General features: G+C 36.8%; 1 protein-coding gene across 3 annotated transcripts in view; it reads right to left on the bottom strand.

Moving 5' to 3' along the window:
- Positions 1-19,135, bottom strand: part of ABCC9 (ATP binding cassette subfamily C member 9) — a 143,663-nt gene that overhangs the window by 49,502 nt on the left and 75,026 nt on the right. For all 3 annotated transcript variants that reach the window (XM_065887483.1, XM_065887482.1, XM_065887484.1), the window contains 3 exons: positions 10,878-11,015; positions 10,624-10,749; positions 6,346-6,442 (listed from right to left, as the gene is read on the bottom strand). In XM_065887483.1, the coding sequence (XP_065743555.1) occupies positions 6,346-6,442; positions 10,624-10,749; positions 10,878-11,015 (361 nt within the window). The remainder of the gene's footprint in view (positions 1-6,345; positions 6,443-10,623; positions 10,750-10,877; positions 11,016-19,135) is intronic.

Genomic DNA, 19,135 nt, shown 5'->3' with positions numbered 1-19,135 from the left:
ATCATAACAAGTCCACAGACACCCCAAAACACACCACCAGACGTGGACCTGACCACCAGAAAGACAAGATCCAGACCCACCCACCGGAACACAGGCACCAGTCCCCTCCACCGGGAAGCCTACACAAACCACTGAACCAACATTACCCACTGGGGGCAGACACCAAAAACAACAGGAACTACAAACCTGCAGCCTGTGTTAACCCTAAACACAGTAAGTTAAGCAAAATGGGAAGCCAGAAATATGCAGCAGATGAAGGAACAAGGTTAAAACCCACCAGACCAAACAAACGAAGAGGAAATAGGTACTCTACCCCCCAAAAAATTCAGAGTAATGACAGTAAAGATGATCCAAAATCTTGGAAAAAGAATGAAGAAAATACAAGAAATATTTAACAAGGACCTAGAAGAACTAAAGAGCAAACAAACAATGATGAACAACACAATAAATGAAATTAGAAATTCTCTAGAAGGGATCAATAGCAGAATAACTGATAAGTGACCTGGAAGATAAAATAGTGGAAATAACTATCACAGAGCAGAATAAAGAAAAAAGGATGAAAAGAATTGAGGACAGTCTCAGAGACCTCTGGGACAACATTAAATGTACCAACATTCGAATTATAGGGGTCCCAAAAGAAGAAGAGAAAAAGAAAGGGTCTGAGAAAATATTTGAAGAGATTATAGTTGAAAACTTCCCTAACATGGGAAAGGAAATAGTCAGTCAAGTCCAGGTAGTGCAGAGAGTCCCATACAGGATAAATCTAAGGAGAAACATGGCAACAACTATTAATCAAACTACCAAAAATTAAACACAAAGAAAAAATATAAAAAGCAGCAAGGGAAAAATAACATACAAGGGAATCCCCATAAGGTTAACAGCTGATCATTCAGCAGAAACTCTGAAAGCCAGAAGGGAGTGGCAGGACATATTTAAAGTGTTGAAAGGGAAAAACCTACAACCAAGATTACTCTACCCAGCAAGGATCTCATTCAGATTTGACAGAAAAATTAAAACCTTTACAGACAAGCAAAGGCTAAGAGAATTCAGCACCATCAAACCAGCTTTACCACAAATGCTAAAGGAACTTCTCTAGGCAGGAAACATGAGAGAAGGAAAAGACCTACAATAACAAACACCAAACAATTAAGAAAATGTGAATAGGAACATACATATCGATAACTACCTTAAATGTAAATGGATTAAATGCTCCAACCAGAAGACATAGACTGGCTGAATGGATACAAAAACAAGACCCATATATATGCTGCCTACAAGAGAACCACTTCAGACCTAGGGACACAACAGACTGAAAGTGAGGGGATGGAAAAAGATATTCCCTGCAAATGGAAATCAAAAGAAGGCTGAAGTAGCAATTCTCATATCAGACAAAATAGACTTTAAAATAAAGACTATTACAAGAGACAAAGAAGGACACTACATAATGATCAAGGGATCAATCCAAGAAGAAGATATAACAATTGTAAATATTTATGCACCCAAGATAGGAGCACCTCAATACATAAGGCAAGTGCTAACAGCCATAAAAGGGGAAATCGACAGTAACACAATGATAGTAGGGGACTTTAACACCCCACTTTCACCAATGGACAGATCAACCAAAATGAAAGTAAATAAGGAAACACAAGCTTTAAATGATATTAAACAAGATGGACATAACATATTTATAGGATATTCCATCCAACAACAACAGAATACACTTTCTTCTCAAGTGCTCATGGAACATTATCCAGGATAGATCATACCTTGGGTCACAAATCAAGCCTTGGTAAACTTAAGAAAATCGAAATTGTATCAAGTATCTTTTCTGACCACAGTGCTATGAGACTAGATATCAATTACAGGAAAAAAACTGTAAAAAATACAAACAAATGGAGGCTAAACAATACACTACTAAATAACCAAGAGATCACTGAAGAAGTCAAAGAGGAAATCAAAACACTACGACCCCAAACATTCGGAATGCAGCAAAAGCAGTTCTAAACGGGAAGTTTATAGCAATACCATCCTACCTCAAGAAACAAGAAATATCTCAAATGAACAACCTAACCTTACACCTAAAGCAATCAGAGAAAGAAGAACAAAAAATCCCCAAAGTTAGCAGAAGGAAAGAAATCATAAAGATCAGAGCAGAAATAAAGGAAAAAGAAATGAAGGAAACAATAGCAAAGATCAATAAAACTAAAAGCAGGTTCTTTGAGAAGATGAACAAATTTGATAAACCACTAGCCAGACTCATCAAGAAAAAAAGGGAGAAGACTCAAATCAACTGAATTAGAAATGAAAAAGGAGAAGTAACAACTGACACTGCAGAAATACAAAGAATCATGAGAGATTACTACAAGCAACTCTATGCCAATAAAATGGACAACCTGGAAGAAATGGACAAATTCTTAGAAAAGCACAACCTTCTGAGACTGAACCAGGAAGAAATAGAAAATATAAGCAGACAAATCACAAGCACTGAAATTGAAACTATGATTAAAAATCTTCCAAGAAACAAAAGCTCAGGACCAGATGGCTTCACAGGCGAATTCTATCAAACATTTAGAGAAGAGCTAACACCTATCCTTCTCAAACTCTCCCAAAATATAGCAGAAGGAGGAACACTCCCAAACTCATTCTACCTGGTCACCATCACCCTGATACCAAAACCAGACAAAGATGTCAAAATAAAGAAAACTACAGACCAATATCACTGGTGAACATAGATGCAAAAATCCTCAACAAAATGCTAGCAAACAGAATCCAATAGCATATTAAAAGGATCATACACCATGATCAAGTGTGGTTTATCCCAGGAAAGCGAGGATTCTTCAATATACGCAAATCAATCAATGTGATACACCATATTAACAAACTGAAGGATAAAAACCATATGATAATCTCAATAGATGCAGAAAAAGCTTTCGACAAAATTCAACACCCAACTATGGTAAAAGCTCTCCAGAAAGTACACATCGAGGAAACTTACGTCAACATAATAAAGGCCATATATGACAAACCCACAGCCAACATCGTTCTCAATGGTGAAAAACTGAAACCATTTACACTAAGATCAGGAAGAAGACAAGGTTGTCCACTCTCACCACTATTATTCAACATAGTGTTGGAAGTTTTAGCTACAGCAATCAGAGAAGAAAAAGAAATAAAAGGAATCCAAATTGGAAAAGAAGTAAAATTGTCATTGTTTGCAGATGACATGATACTATACATAGAGAATCCTAAAGATGCTACCATAAAACTACTAGAGCTAATCAATGAATTTGGTAAAGTGGCAGGATACAAAATTAATGCACAGAAATCTCTTGCATTTCTATACACTAATGATGAAAAATCTGAAAGAGAAATTAAGGAAACACTCCCATTTATGACTGCAACAGAAAGAATAAAATACCTAGGAATAAACTACCTAGGGAGACAAAAGACCTGTATGCAGAAAACAATGACACTGATGAAAGAAATCAAAGATGATACAAACAGATAGAGAGACATACCATGTTCTTCGATTGGAAGAATGAACATTGTGAAAATGACTATACTTCCTAAAGCAATCTACAGATTCAATGCAATCTCTATCAAACTACCAATGTAATTTTTCAGAGAACTAGAACAAAAAACTTCACAACTTGTAGGGAAACACAAAAGACCCCGAGCAGCCAAAGCAATCTTGAGAAAGAAAAATGGAGCTGGAGGAATCATGCTCCTGGACTTCAGACTATACTACAAAGCTACAGTAATCAAGACAGTATGGTACTGCCAAAAACCAGAAATATAGATCAGTGGAACAGGACAGAATGCCCAGAGATAAACCCACACACATATGGTCACCTTATCTTTGATAAAGGAGGCAAGAATATACAATGGAGAAGAGACAGCCTCTTCAATAAGTTGTGCTGGGAAAACTGGACAGCTACATGTGAAAGAATGAAATTAGAACACTCCCTAACACCATACACAAAAATAAACTCAAAATGGATTAAAGACCTAAATGTAAGGCCAGACACTATAAAACTCTTAGAGGAAAACATAGGCAGAACACTCTTTGACATAAAACAGCAAGATCCTTTTTGACCCAGCTCCTAGAGAAATGCAAATAAAATCAAAAATAAACAAATGGGACCTAAGGAAACTTAAAACCTTTTGCACAGCAAAGGAAACCATAAACAAGATGAAAAGACAACCGTCAGAATGGGAGAAAGTATTTGTAAATGAAGCAACTGACAAAGGATTAATCTCCAAAATATACAAGCAGCTCACTCAGCTCAATATCAAAAAAACAAACAACTCAACCCAAAAATGGGCAGAAGACCTAAATAGACATTTCTCCAAAGAAGATATACAGATTGCCAACAAACACATGAAAGGATGCTCAACATCACTAATCATTAGAGAAATGCAAATCAAAACTACAATGAGGTATCACCTCACACCAGTCAGAATGGCCATCATCAAAAAATCTACAAACAATAAATGCTGGAGAGGGTGTGGAGAAAAGGGAACCCTCTTGCACTGTTGGTGGGAATGTAAATTAATACAACCACTATGGAGAACAGTATGGAGGGGCTTAGAAAACTAAAAATAGAACTACCATATGACCCAGCAATCCCACTACTGGGCATATACCCTGAGAAAACCATAATTCAAAAAGAGTCATGTACCACAATACTCATTACAGCACTATTTACAATAGCCAGGACATGGAACCAACCTAAGTGTCCATCGATAGATGAATAGATTAAGAAGATGTGGCACAAATATACAATGGAATATTACTCAGCCATAAAAGGAAAAGAAATTGGGTTATTTGTGGTGAGGTGGATGGACCTAGAGTCTGTCATACAGAGTGAATTAAGTCAGAAAGAGAAAAACAAATACCATATGCTAACACATATATATGGAATCTAAAAAAAAAGAAAGAAAAAATGGTTCTGATGAACCATTCTTTAGGCAGACTTAGAGAATGGACTTGAGGACACAGGGAGGGGGAATGGTAAGCTGGGATGAATTGGCAGAGTATCACTGAAATATATATACACTACCAAATATAAAATAGATAGCTAGTGGGAAGCAGCTGCATCGTATGGGGAGATCAGCTCAGTGCTTTATGACCACCAGCTCAGTGCTTTGTGACCACCTAGATGGATAGGGAGGTTGGGAGGGAGATGCAAGAGGGAGGGGATATGGGGATATATGTACACATATAGCTGATTCACTTTGTTATACAGCAGAAACTAACACAACATTGTAAAGCAATTATACTCCAATAAACATGTTTAAAAAAATTCTTAAATCTAAGAAACTGGAGTACAAAATTCATTTATTCATTCATTTATTTATTTACTTAATGAGTATTTATTTTTTTTTTTTTTCGGTACACGGGCCTCTCACTGTTGTGGCCTCTCCCGTTGTGGAGCACAGGCTCCGGACGCGCAGGCTCAGCGGCCGTGGCTCACGGGCCCAGCCGCTCCGTGGCATGTGGGATCCTCCTGGACCGGGGCACGAACCCGTGTCCCCTGCATTGGCAGGCGGACTCTCAACCACTGCGCCACCAGGGAAGCCCAATGAGTATTTATTGAAACACAATAATTATCATATGATGAGTAAAGATAACATATTTTGGTGTCCTTCAGTTTGAAATTATAATTTTCTCTTTCTTAATTGGCTTGTAGAAATGTGGTCTTCAGCAAAAACCATGTTGGAAAAATGAAGTATAGTGCATTTACTCTATGGACCTAAGTGTGGTTTATCTTACAAACTTCTTGGCAACAAATGTCGAAGTCATGTAACTATTTCAGCTTATTCCTCAAATTTCCCATAAACCTTTTCTCCCTGCTATACCTTACTAGATCCAGAAAACTGAAACATAACAAACAGCTTTCTCATCCTCTTAGTCTTCATTGCTGTGTTATCGTGAAAACCCCGTAAGAACTTACTGACTCAGGTATAAGTCTTTCAAAGCAGTATTTTCTCCATATTCCCCATTTATTGTTTATTTCCAAAGGACATTTTATTATACTACACCTTTCCAATTTATCTGAACAGTGGTCTAGACCTGCTGTCCTGTCAGCTCTCTCTCACGCACAACACAGAAATACTAAGACACACTGTGGGAAGTCGCTCAAGATGCTTGTTGGTTGATTGCATACACCTTTCCTTCACTCCTACTCTTTCCATTTCAGTTTTATGTATTTGATTTGGTCTTTCCACCTGCTGCAAAGTGGCTAGTCATTCCTCACTGACATATTCACACATCATTTGCTAAAGCACGACCCTCACATCCTATTACCCGTTTGAATGTGTCAGACATAAAAAAAGGTCTACCTTCGTCTTCATCCTCCAGTTGTGCTTTTGCCTCTCTTGAATACATGGCTCTTCGGAGCGTTTTCCTCTCTAAAGTTGTTTGGTCAGCTTCCATATCCTACAGAAAACACTGTGCTATCATTCAGGGAACTCACAGCCACAGTCAAGTTCTACTTATCAATCAGTGATCCACACGTACGAAGAACCAATCCTTAGTTACCTTTCTGGGTCTTGGGCTCTGTTCACGCTACAGATGGATGGGCAACTCCTGTCATAGGAGTAATGCCTGAGGTTTGTGGAAAATGTCTCAGAGCTCAGAGGTGTAGGGCGGTAAGAAGCCAGGAAAAGTAGTAAAAACGTGATGGAGCTGACCCCAGGGGCAGGGGGACACCTCCCCTAGCCTTAAAGCCTGGATCCACCATTGCTCTTTTATGTCACTTTCACGTACTCCTGTAATTTTTCTAACTAAAGTCATCTATGTTAACAAATATCTTCTTTGAAAAATGCATGTGTTTCTGGATTGGTTAAAGCACTATCAGTCATTCACTAATATTATGAATTATTAAATCGAGATGAATTTCTGACTGAGCATCTCACTAAGGGAACGGCACAAAAGAAAGGGACTTCAATAGAGATTGAAGGAAGGTGGGTAATTTTGCGGTACACGGGCCTCTCCTGTTGCGGAGCACAGGCTCCAGAAGCGTAGGCTCAGCGGCCATGGCTCACGGGCCCAGCCGCTCCGCGGCATGTGGGATCTTCCCTGACCGGGGCACGAACCCGCGTCCCCTGCATCGGCAGGCGGACTCTCAACCACTGCGCCACCAGGGAAGCCCGGAAGGTGGGTAATTTTTAAGCAAATGGGAAAGGAGGGTATTCAGCTGCCTAGCAGTTTAGGAGAAAGCCCCGGGAAGGGAAGATAAGCAGAAAGAAGAGAAAAATGGCAAAAACAAACTTTGCAAATTTTTAAGCGTTGCTCCTGACTTGTCTTGTGCTGAGAAAGGGAAAAGCATTTTGTTTTCTCCAGTTCTCTGCTTCCAACACTCCGCCCCCTTGGCTTCGTAACTGGACTAGTAGCATCAGTTCAGTTACACTGTGGGTTAAATCAGCTTCTGCAGGACAGTCTGGGAAACTAACCATCTCCCTGTTTCTGTGGGGAAATGCATTCTGAGCTCCAAATAACTGAGCCACAGACTTTTCGAATCTATGGTAATTTGAGAGCTTCCTGTACATGCTGACATAAAAAAAAAAATCACAGTTGTGACACTGATAAACCAATAATTCTTTGGTGATCAGTCTCTAGAGAGTGGTCCTGTTTTGTTTTTGTTTGTTTGGCCTCATATAACATGTGTGATTTAAGAGACTTGCTATTCTAGAAGGCTCTGTCGCTTCCAAGTTCTCGAATTAAAAAAAAAGTAAAAGCGAAAGTGTCTCTTGAATAGTATTTTTTCAGAGACAATTTTACATTAGCTTTCTTTCTGAATTTTATTTTATTATACATCAGGTTCTTATTAGTTATCTATTTTATACATATTAGTGTACATATGTCAATCCCAATCTCCCAATTCATCACATTTACATTAGCTTTTAATTGTGCCTAACGATATGAAAACCAACGCTTGTACATGAGAGTAAATAAAACCCCAAAGTAAAAAGGACCTAATCCTTTGTGTATAGTGTAACGAAATGAAATAAACCTGTTCATGGAAAAACAGAAGATCTGGTTCTTGTTCAACTCGCCAATCTGTGTGAACAAAAGATTTAACATCTTGGGGACTTTAATCTTTAGTCATTTTTCTTATGAGTAAATGCTCATATTAAGCTCATTTGAGGTTAAATATTTTAAATTGTGTTGATATCTGGATTAAGTAAATACAAATTTAGTTTCATTCATCCAATAAATATTTACTGGATGCCTGTGAAGGGTCAGGTCAAGGTGGGGGTTGGAGGCTGGGGGAAGAAATGTCCAAAGATGCTACTTTATTTTGTTTAATAACATTATGAAGACAATGGGTGATGCCATCCAAGATAGACTTTTTAATAATGTTTAAATCAGCTAAAAGTGTTATAAACTTCTCCTTTTCATAGCTGCCATTTCTATCCTTTTAACATATTTTTTCTCCCTTATCCCTTAACCCTTAAACTGACAGATCTGTCTAAAGCCCTGAGATGGGATGTTTTGTGAGCTCTTTAGTTTCACTCCCTTGTCCACTTGCTTGATCTGCTCTGGCTCTAAGCCAGCCTTTCTCAACCTACTGACATTTTGGGTCAGAAAATTCCTTGTCATGGGGACTGCCCTGTGCACTGTAGAACGTTTAACAGCATCCCTGTCCTCTACCCACTAGATTCCAGTAGCACCTGCTCCACAACTGTGACAACTAAACATGTCTCTAGATGTTGCCAAATGTCCCCAGGAAGACAAAAGTGACCCTGGTTGAGAACCAGTGTCCTAGGCAAACACCCCATCCTGCCACAGAACATATTCAGAAGCTGTTTCTATGAAAACTTCCCCAAGGTGTTGCGGTCTTATTCCTCACCGTGTGACTCTCCCTGGCTTCAGATGAATTTCAGGAGCCTGCCCTTCTCTGGGTGGCAGTAACCTCCCTCCAGTCCCAGGTGAGGATTCTGGGCAGGTGCATGGTTCGTGCTGGCTTCTACTGGCCACTGGTTAACCCCCAACTGGATTTGCCCTTTCCACACCTTAACTTGCTCCATATTTCCCTCAGCTGATTTATAACCCTGTGATGTGTCTTTAATTACAGAGTTAGGCTACCTTGAGTGATCACTTCATTTCTAAACACAATGTAATGGACTTTCTTCCTGGCTTGCTCAATAATCAGTATTACTATAAAATCAAGCCAAGAGCGTACTCTCTCTCTCTCTCTGTGTTTTTCCAGATCTTCTTTCCAAAGTAAACCATAAATGGTCCACTCCTTAAGCTTACATCATTTTCTTTTGTCCCTGGCATCTAGACCACTGAAAAAATGTCATTTGGAACCATCCCAGTAAGTTTACAATCAAGCACTCCACCACATAATTCTTAAGTGAGCTCTTGCCAATTGTACATTGTCATATTTTGATGAATATCCTCATTTCGAAGGTTCTGTGATTTTTCCTAGTCTACTTAAAGACTTTTACATATATCTTTTCTTCCATATTTTGAGAAGTTTGTAGTTTACTTTTGAGATCTTTGGCAAAGCTCCAGAAGACAGAGCAATCCCATGGTTTGTCTGACTTTTAATCTTCCTTTTGCTATTGAAACATAGATCACTTTTTCCTTTATGAAATAATACATTTTAATTTCTTGATTTTTTCAGAAATTTGCTGATATAAGCATTTTCATTTTATAATGCTCATTCCTAGCCAGGACTACTGAATTCTAGACACTTCCTAGTCCCAACTCAAGAGAAAACATTTTGAAAATTTACTAATTCAATTTATAATTCACCTCTCAACCATGAATTCTTCTTTTATCATACTCAATCTGGTTTCCAACTCTGTTATCATTTCATTCAATGTTATACTTACATTATACTGGAATTACATTGGGTAGAGACCTGGGTTCAAATTCAACTGGTACCACTTATTATATGTACTGTACAACTTTAGGCAAATTACTTAGCCTCTCTGAGCCTCAGTTTTCTCATTTGTAAGAGTGAGATCATATTTTCTTTACTAATTTCTGATATTTTTTGCTTATTTTGTGAGAATTAACAGAGATCATGTAAAAAGGCTTTGTGGACTTTAAAAACTATCCAAATATAAAGCTTTATTGTTATTTCCTTCTGATTACCTTCCTTCACCCCCCAACTCTATCCCAGACATGCTTTACCACTATACCCACAGCTCATAGCTCTTCCTTCTTTCAAAACCATCTCAGATTTTGTTTTGCCCACAACCTTCCATTTGTAAATGGTGAATGAAAATACTCTCATATTACAGGTGAGGAAAATAAGACATACCTAAGGAAATATAAGATAAAAGGAGGAAATAGCATGCTTGAGCAAGTAGTTTAAGTTTTAAACACACATATGATTGTAATATGCCTCCAATTCAAATAAAATTCCTCTAAAAGGCTGACAACACGTCATCCGAAAGATATCACTAGAATTTTTTAGTTTCAAAGTAGTCTATCAATTAATGATATATAAATATACAATTATTTCAGATTTCAGGTGAGGACTATTATATCATCAAACATTAAATGGTAATATTTCTCTAAAAGTTTTTTTAGTAATTATGCACTGTATTTCTGACTCTTCTGAACTCAACTCTGAACTTCTCTGAACTCTGAGCAATTACCTTTTCTAGTTCTTGATCTTGCCGATTCATAAGTGTTTTCCAGTGTTCATAAAGCTCAACATCTTTGGTTTGAATGTCTTTCAAAGTTCCTTCTCTTAGAACACTTCCATCTTTCATGGCTATGATCTAAGGAAAGCACATATTAGACGAATTGTGACAAAAATCCTTAATTGGCCAAGAGAATTATCTTTATCTCAGAAAGCATTTATATAACTGTAAAATAAAAATTAATGAAACTTCTTTTAAACTCTTACCCAGTCAGCATGTGTTAGATATTGTAATTTGTGAGTGACAAGAACAAGTGTCCTCTTGTCATCTTGGAGAAATTTCAAAATCCCTTCCTGCATTAAGTGATCACTCAAGTGAATGTCCAAGGCAGAAAATGGATCATCCTACAACAAGTAAAATGGAGAGATGATGAAAAATTTTTATATTCTCTTTGTAACTAAATCCTCCAGAAAGCAGAAATACAAATAACTAAAGACAAATTATCTCACAAATCCTATTTATAATAAACAGACTCTGAATAACTTTAAATTACAAAAAAAGGTACTAAATTAAAAATGAAGTTTTTATTTTCTCTTTCACTTAAAAACTAATTTAAAAAGTAAATAACAGTATTCGAAGTAGTTTGAATTCTTACGTATAGAATAGCCAAGTTCAAAAACCAACATTACTCGACAACATATAACAAAACACCAAAACAAAGAATGAAATCATAATTGGAGTTTATCAATTGAATGAAATGATAACTGGAGTTTATCAATAAACTTTATCAATAAAGTTTAAATAATAAAAATAGGTGTAGACTCTAGACCAAGATGGCAACATAGGAGGCTCCTGAATTTCTCTCCTACCATGGACACACCGAATATACAGCTACATATGGAGCAATTCCCTCTGAAAGAAATCCAGAAACTAGTTGAATGATTCTGACACATTAAGCAACTGAGAAAAAACGTCAAAATAAGTAGGAAAGTCTGAGACACACTCTCGCCATAAACTCCACCCCTGAAAAATTCACAAATATGTGGAGATGAAACAACATGCTCCTGAACAACTAATGGGCCAAAGAGGAAATCAAAAGAGGGAATCAAAAACTATCTTGAGATGAATGAAACACAACATATCAAAACTTATGGGATGCAGCAAAAGCAGTTCTAAAAGAATTTTATAGCAATAAATGCCTATATTAAGAAAAAAGAAAGACCTCAAACAAACAACTTAACTTTACACCTCAAAAAACTAGAAAAAAAGAACAAACTAAGCCCAAAGTTAGTAGAAGGAAGGAAATAACAGAGATCAGAGTGGAAATATATAAAATCCAGACTAACAAGACAACAGAAAAGATCAATGAAACTAGGAGCTGATTTTTTGCAAAGATAAACAAAATGGATAAACCTTTAGCTAGGTTCACCAAGAAAAAAATGAGAGGATTCAAATAAAATTATAAATGAAAAAGGCAATGTTATAATTCATATCACACAAATACAAGGGATCATAAGACTACTATGAAAAATGATATACCTACAGACTGGACACCTAAATGACATGGATAAATTCCTAGAAACAAACACCTACAGAAACTGAATCGTGAAGAATTAGAAAATCTGAACAGACCAATTACTGGTAAGGGAATTGAATCAGTAATCAAAAAACACTGCCCAACAAACAAAAGTCCAGGAACAGATGGCTTCAGTGGTGAATTCAACCAAACATTTAAAGAAGAATTAATACCAATCCTTCTCAAACTTTTCCAGAAAACAGAAGAGGAAAGAACACTTCCAAACTCATTTTACAAAGCTAGCATAAAGACATCACAAGAAAAGAAAATTACAGATCAATGTCTCTGATGAACATAGATGCAAAAATTCTCAACAAAATATTAACAAACTGAATTCAACAGTCAGTAAAATATTCAAACACCATGATCAAGTTGGATTTATTCCAGGGATGCAAGGATGGTTCAACATTTGCAAATCAATGTGATACACCACAATAATAAAATGAAGGATAAAAATCATATGATAAACTCAATAGATGCAGAAAAAGCATTTGTCAAAGTTCAACATTCAATCATGATAAAAATTCTGAATGAAGTAGGTATTGAGGGAACATACCTCAACATAATAAAGGTCATATATGACAAGCCCACAGCTAACATCATACTTAATGGTAAAATGCTGAAAACTGTCCCTCTAAGATCAAGAACAATGCCAACTCTCACTACTTTTATTCAACATAGTACTGGAAGTCCTAGCCAGAGCAATTAGTCAAGAAAAAGAAATAAAAGACATCCAAATGGGAAAGGAAGAAGTAAAACTATCTCTATTTGCAGATGACATTTTTCTATAGAAGATCCTAAAGATTTCACCAAAAAACTAACAGAACTAATGAACGAGGTCAATAAAGTTGCAGGATACAAAATCAATATAGAAAAATCAGTTGCATTTCTATACACTAATAACAAACTATCAGAAAGAGAAATTAGGAAAACAACCCCATTTGTAATTGCATCAAAAAGAATAAAATGTCTAAGGAATAAACTTAATAAACTTAAGAATAAAATGTCTAAGGAATAAGTTTAACCAAGGAGGTAAAAGACCTGTGCACTGAAAACTCTAAGACACTGATGAAAGAAACTGAAGAAAACACAAATAAATGGAAAGATATCTTGTGCTCATGGATTGGAAAAATTAATATTGTTAAACTGTCCATACTACCGAAAATGATCTAGAGGTTCAATGCAATCCCTATCAAAATTCCAATGACATTTTTCACAGAAATGAATCAAACAATTCCAAACTTTGTATAGAACCACAAAAGACTCCTAATATTCAAAGCAATCTTGAGAAAGAATAACAAAGCTGGAGGTGTCATACTTTGTGATTTCAAACTGTATTACAAAGCTATCATAAACAAAACATTATCTTATTGGCATAAAAACAGACACATAGATCAATGGAACAGCACAGAGAGCCCAGAAATAAACTCATGCACATATGGTCAATTAATTTACAACAAAGGGGCCAAGAATATACAATGGGGGAAGGATAGTCTCTTTGATAAATGGTGCTGGGAAAACTGGACAGCCACATGTAAGAAAAATGAACTTGGACTACTGTCTTACACCACACATAAAAATCAGCTCAAAATGAATCAAAGACACGAACATAAGACCTGAAACGATAAAACTCCTAGGAGAAAACATAGTGGATAAGCTCCCTGACATTGGTCTTGGCAATGCTTTTGTAAGATTCTGATACCAAAAACAAAAGGAACAAATGCAAAAATAAACAAGTGAGACTACATCAAACTAAAAAGTTTTTGTACAGTAAAGGAAACCATCAACGAAATGAAAAGGCAACTTATGAAATGGGATAAAATATTTGCAAATCATATATATGATAAGTGGTTAATATCCAAAATATATACAGAACTCATACAACTCAATAGCAAAAAGACCCCAACAATCCAATTTAAAAATGGTCAGAGGATCTGAGTAGGTATTTTTCCAAAGAAGACATACAAATGGCCGACAAGTACATGAAAAGATGCTCAATATCATTAATTATCTGGGAAATACAAATCAAACTATGAGATATCACCTCTCATCTGTTAGATAGGCTATTATCAAAAAGACAAGAAATAACCAATGTTGGTGAGAATGTGGAGAAAAGGGAACTCTTGTGCACTGTTGGAAATGTAAATTGGTGTAGCCACCATGGAATAAAAGTATGGAGGTTACTCAAATTTTTAAAAATAGAACTACCATATGATCCAGCAATTCCACTTCTGGGTATTTATTTAAAGGAAATGAAATCATTATCTCAATGTTCATTAAGAACTTCCATGTTCATTATAGCATTATGTACAATAGCCAAGATATGGAAACAACCTAAATGTCCATCAGTGGATGAATGGGTAAAGACAATATGAAATATTACAGATCCATAAAAAGGTAGGAAATTCTGCCATTTGTGATGGCATTATGCCAAGTAAAATAAGTCAAACAGAGAAAAACAGATACTATATTCTTTCACTTATATGTGGAATTCAAAAAAAAAAAAGTGAACTCATAAATTCAGAAAACAAATTGGTGTTTGCCAGAGGTGGTGGGTGCGGGGTTGGGGAAAATGGGTGAAAGTGGTCAAAAGGTACAAACTTCCAGTTGTAAGATAAACATGTCCTCGGGATAGAATGTACAGCACTTCGACTATAGTTAATAATACTGTATTGCATATTTGAAAGTAGTTAACAGAGTAGATCTCTGACACTGGGCAATTTTTCAAACTCAGTCACTTCATCTGTAAAATGGGGATAATAAAAAGACCTGTCAGAGAGCACATAGGTTTGCTGCAAAGATCAAATAATGTTGTAAAAGTCTCTGTAAAATATTTTTAAAGCGTTATTTTATTATTATTTTCTTATAAATAAAGCTGTGGTGATTAGCTGTGCTAAACCCTTTAAAGCACCACAGTGAGAATTTAGTGACTTCCAGGAATCTCTTAACGAGGAAGAGTGCAGTGGTTAAGGACACAGGCTATGGAATTAGATCACCTGGGTCTGTATCTTTGCTTCACTATACTATCTGTGTGACCTTGGGTAAACTATCCCCCAAAGCCTCAACATTATCATTGCATAAGTAAAGGTAACATTAATAATAACAATGTCAAACCTAATACGGTTATTGTGAGGATGAAGTGAGTTCATGTACCTAAAGTATTTAGAATCATGACTAGGTCATAAAAAGCCCTTAATGATTGCTATCATGTATATGGCTTCATTATGTGTCACCATGGCTTCATTATGTGGCATCTTGGTGTTGCAGTAAAATGTAACCTTTTATATAACTTAATAATAATCTAGATTTGATGGATTGCTGATCATTTCTCACGATTCAGTTTGTGTATTAACATTCTGGGGAGATACTTTCTTTAAAGAGTGCAAGACAATTTGACAAATGGCCAAATCAGTGAATGGTCAATTCTTCATTTTCAGTAATATATTATTTATTTTTATATACATATATACAGTTCTCACTAATATAGTCTTTCCTGTATTCAATGAATGTTTTAGTAGTATACTCTTTATGGACACATTTTTGGAAATAACCTCTTAAAAATATATTCACTGATACAGAACATTTATAGATGCTACAAAGCTTTAAAAATAACTAATATGTTTGATATATAATCAAGATGTTTCACATGGCTTTGATACAGTGTAAAGGCTAATTTGATAAAAGTTAACTAGAGATCAGAGCAAAATGTAAAACCTTAACTAATTATTTGTACAAGTAAGATCCTTAAAGATAGGAATAACAAAGGAGAAAACTTTGTTTCCTTTACCCAGCACGTAAGATGGTATTGATGACATTCACTAAACATTGATGGATGGAAAGGAAGAAGGATGGAAGGAAGGAGAGAGGGAGGGGGCGAGAGAGGGAAAGGAAAGAAAAAGACAACACAAGTAGTAACTTGAGAGTAATACTTTTTAAAAATACCAGAAAATCTTAGCTGATCAGAAAAACAGTACTCAAAAGACATGGAGTTCTAGCCCAGACTGTATCACTCACCAGTCATTAGTCCTTGAGTAAGGCACTTGACCTTTCTCTGTATAAGTTTCCTCACTTCTCATGAGGACACCATCTACCCTAGCAGCACAGTCATAAGAATCAAATGAGGTGATACTGCGATTCAAAGTGCTTTGTCCATGGAAGTGTAAGATATTTTCATTTGGGGGAAACTGTTAAAACACATCAACAGTATTCTGTTGCTGCTAAAACGTTATTCAATTTTAGGCTACAATTAAGAAACTATAATATTTAGATCATAAGATCTATAAGTTTTGTTGTTTTTTTTTTTTTTTTTTTTTTTGCAGTACACAGGCCTCTCACTGTTGTGGCCTCTCCCGTTGCGGAGCACAGGCTCCGGACGCGCAGGCTCAGCAGCCGTGGCTCACGGGCCCAGCAGCTTCGCGGCATGTGGGATCTTCCCGGACCGGGGCACGAACCCGTGTCCCCTGCATCGGCAGGCGGACTCTCAACCACTGCGCCACCAGGGAAGCCCAGATCTATTAGTTTTAAGATTATCTGAGTTGATCAGAGTGCATCTAGAACACGCTTTTTCAGAGGGACCCTGACAAACACTATTACATCCAGAATTAAGAAAAGGTAGGGCTTCCCTGGTGGCGCAGTGGTTGAGAGTCCGCCTGCCGATGCAGGGGACACGGGTTCGTGCCCCGGTCTGGGAAGATCCCACATGCCGCGGAGCGGCTGGGCCCGTGAGCCATGGCCGCTGAGCCTGCGCGTCCGGAGCCTGTCCTCCGCAACGGGAGAGGCCACAACAGTGAGAGGCCCGCGTAACGCATAAAAAAAAAAAAAAAAAAAAAAAAAAAAAAAAAAAAAAGAAAAGGTAAAAAAAAGTTATAAAAATTATATTATTGTCAAAGAATTAAAAATATTAAGCTTGCTTAGCCTAGAAAAAAGTAAATTAAGGCAAGTAATGACAATAATATTAAAATATTGAACTATGGCTATATAAAAGAAATATATTTGCTGCTGCAGAAGCAGAATGGGAATCAATTAATGGAAAATACACAGATTTCAATCACATAATAACTTTCCAATAATGAAAGCTATCCGCAGCAGGCAGAATAATGGTCCCCAAAGATGTCCATGTTCTAATTCCCAGAACTTGTGACTATGTTACCTTAATAGCAAATGGGACTTTGCAGATACACACATACCTCGTTTGATTGCATTTCACTTTATTGTGCTTTACAGAGTTGCGTATTTTTACAAATTGAAGAGTTGTGGCAACCCTGCGTCTAGCAAGTCTATCGGCGCTATTTCTCCAACAGCATTTGCTTGCCTCATGTCTTTGTGTCACATTTCGGTAATTCTCACAATACTTTCAAACTTTTTCATTATTATTATATTACAGTGATCTATGATCAAGGATCTTTGATGTTACTAGTGCAAGAAGATTATCACTTACTGAAGGCTCAGATGATGGGTAGCATGTTTTATCAATGATGTATTTTTTAATTAAGGTATGTACATTGTTTTTTTAGACATAATGCTATTGCACGCTTAAGAGATTACAGTATAGTAAACATAACTTTTGTATGCACTGGGAAACCCAAAAAATCACATGACTCGCACTTTACTGCGATGCTCGCTTTACTATGATGATCTGGAACCAAACCTGCAATATCTCCAAGGTATGTCTATATGATTTAGATTAAAGACCTTGAGATGGGAAGATTATCCTGATGGGTCTAAGCTAATTACATGAATCCTTGAAAGCTGAGAACTTCCCCAGATGTGAAGAGAGGGAGAAGTGAGTAGTAAAAATGGTCAGAGATGCCGGCTTTGAAGATGAAGGGAGGCAGCTGGGAGCCAAGAAATGTGGGCAACTTCTAGAAGCTGGAAAGGGCAAGGAAGCCTTTTCTACCCGGTAGCCTCCAGAAGGGAACACAGCCCTGCAGACACTCTGATCTCAGCTGTGTGAGACCCATGTTGGATATCCAACCTACAGAACTACAGGATAATAAATTTGTATTGTGTAAACCACCAATTATGGCGATTTGTTATAGCAAATTGGTCCATACACGGACCAACAAGGAAAGGCTGCCTCAAAGATAAGCAATCTGTCTTCAGAGAGAGTCATCGAGAAGCTGTTAGAGATGATACGAAAAGCAATTCCATAATGAATGGCCGGGAATCCACAGTGTTAGCACTATGACTTCTTTGAATCTCATGATTCTACAACTGAAGTAAGGGTCATTAAATTGAAGGCAGTGGAATGAAATGGAGTAGAATACTACATTCAGAGAACCTCTGTCTCTTTCAGATTTCCAAGTCACTTGGTCCTTAGGTGGTTCAATCATTACTTCATCCCAAAGTTCAAGAAGTCATTTCTAGTTGCGGGTCCACCCATTATGAAAAGGATTTATAATTATGTAGGGTACTGCTAGATACTGGTATAGCTTTTATGGTGGTGTTTTATGGAACATTTGGGGGACAGGTATTCTTAGGGACATTAACCTGAAGTGCACTTCCACCACTATGTCCAAATTCTACTCCCCTCCCCAGTAATGGATCCAAATTTAGTGGAAAACTCCACAAAATTTGAAGATATTCGATTTTAGATGGAGTGAAAACTCTAAAGGAGGTTGGAGAACCAAGTTTATAAATGGTTAATAACTGCACAGAAAGAGAAAGCAGGGGAAGGATGTATTTACATAGGCTGTTGGTCTCTAATATACACTATTTGTAAGCTAAGTTATTTTGGTTACATCCTTCTGGAGAAACCAAACTAGAGCAAATTCATAATCAACATAATCATCAAATTTTATTTGTGGATCCATAGGAGAAGCAAGTTATCAACCCAGGATATAAATACAAGACAATCATCTATGGCACTTTTTTAAGATACAGATTCTAAACTCTGCCTTTATAGATTATGATTCAGTAGGTCTAGGCTAGTATCAAGATTTCTAAGAA

The sequence above is a fragment of the Phocoena phocoena genome, chromosome 11, assembly GCF_963924675.1.
Source record: "Phocoena phocoena chromosome 11, mPhoPho1.1, whole genome shotgun sequence".
Classification (NCBI taxonomy): Eukaryota; Metazoa; Chordata; class Mammalia; order Artiodactyla; family Phocoenidae; genus Phocoena; species Phocoena phocoena.
This window is presented reverse-complemented; position numbering and strand designations above follow the sequence as displayed.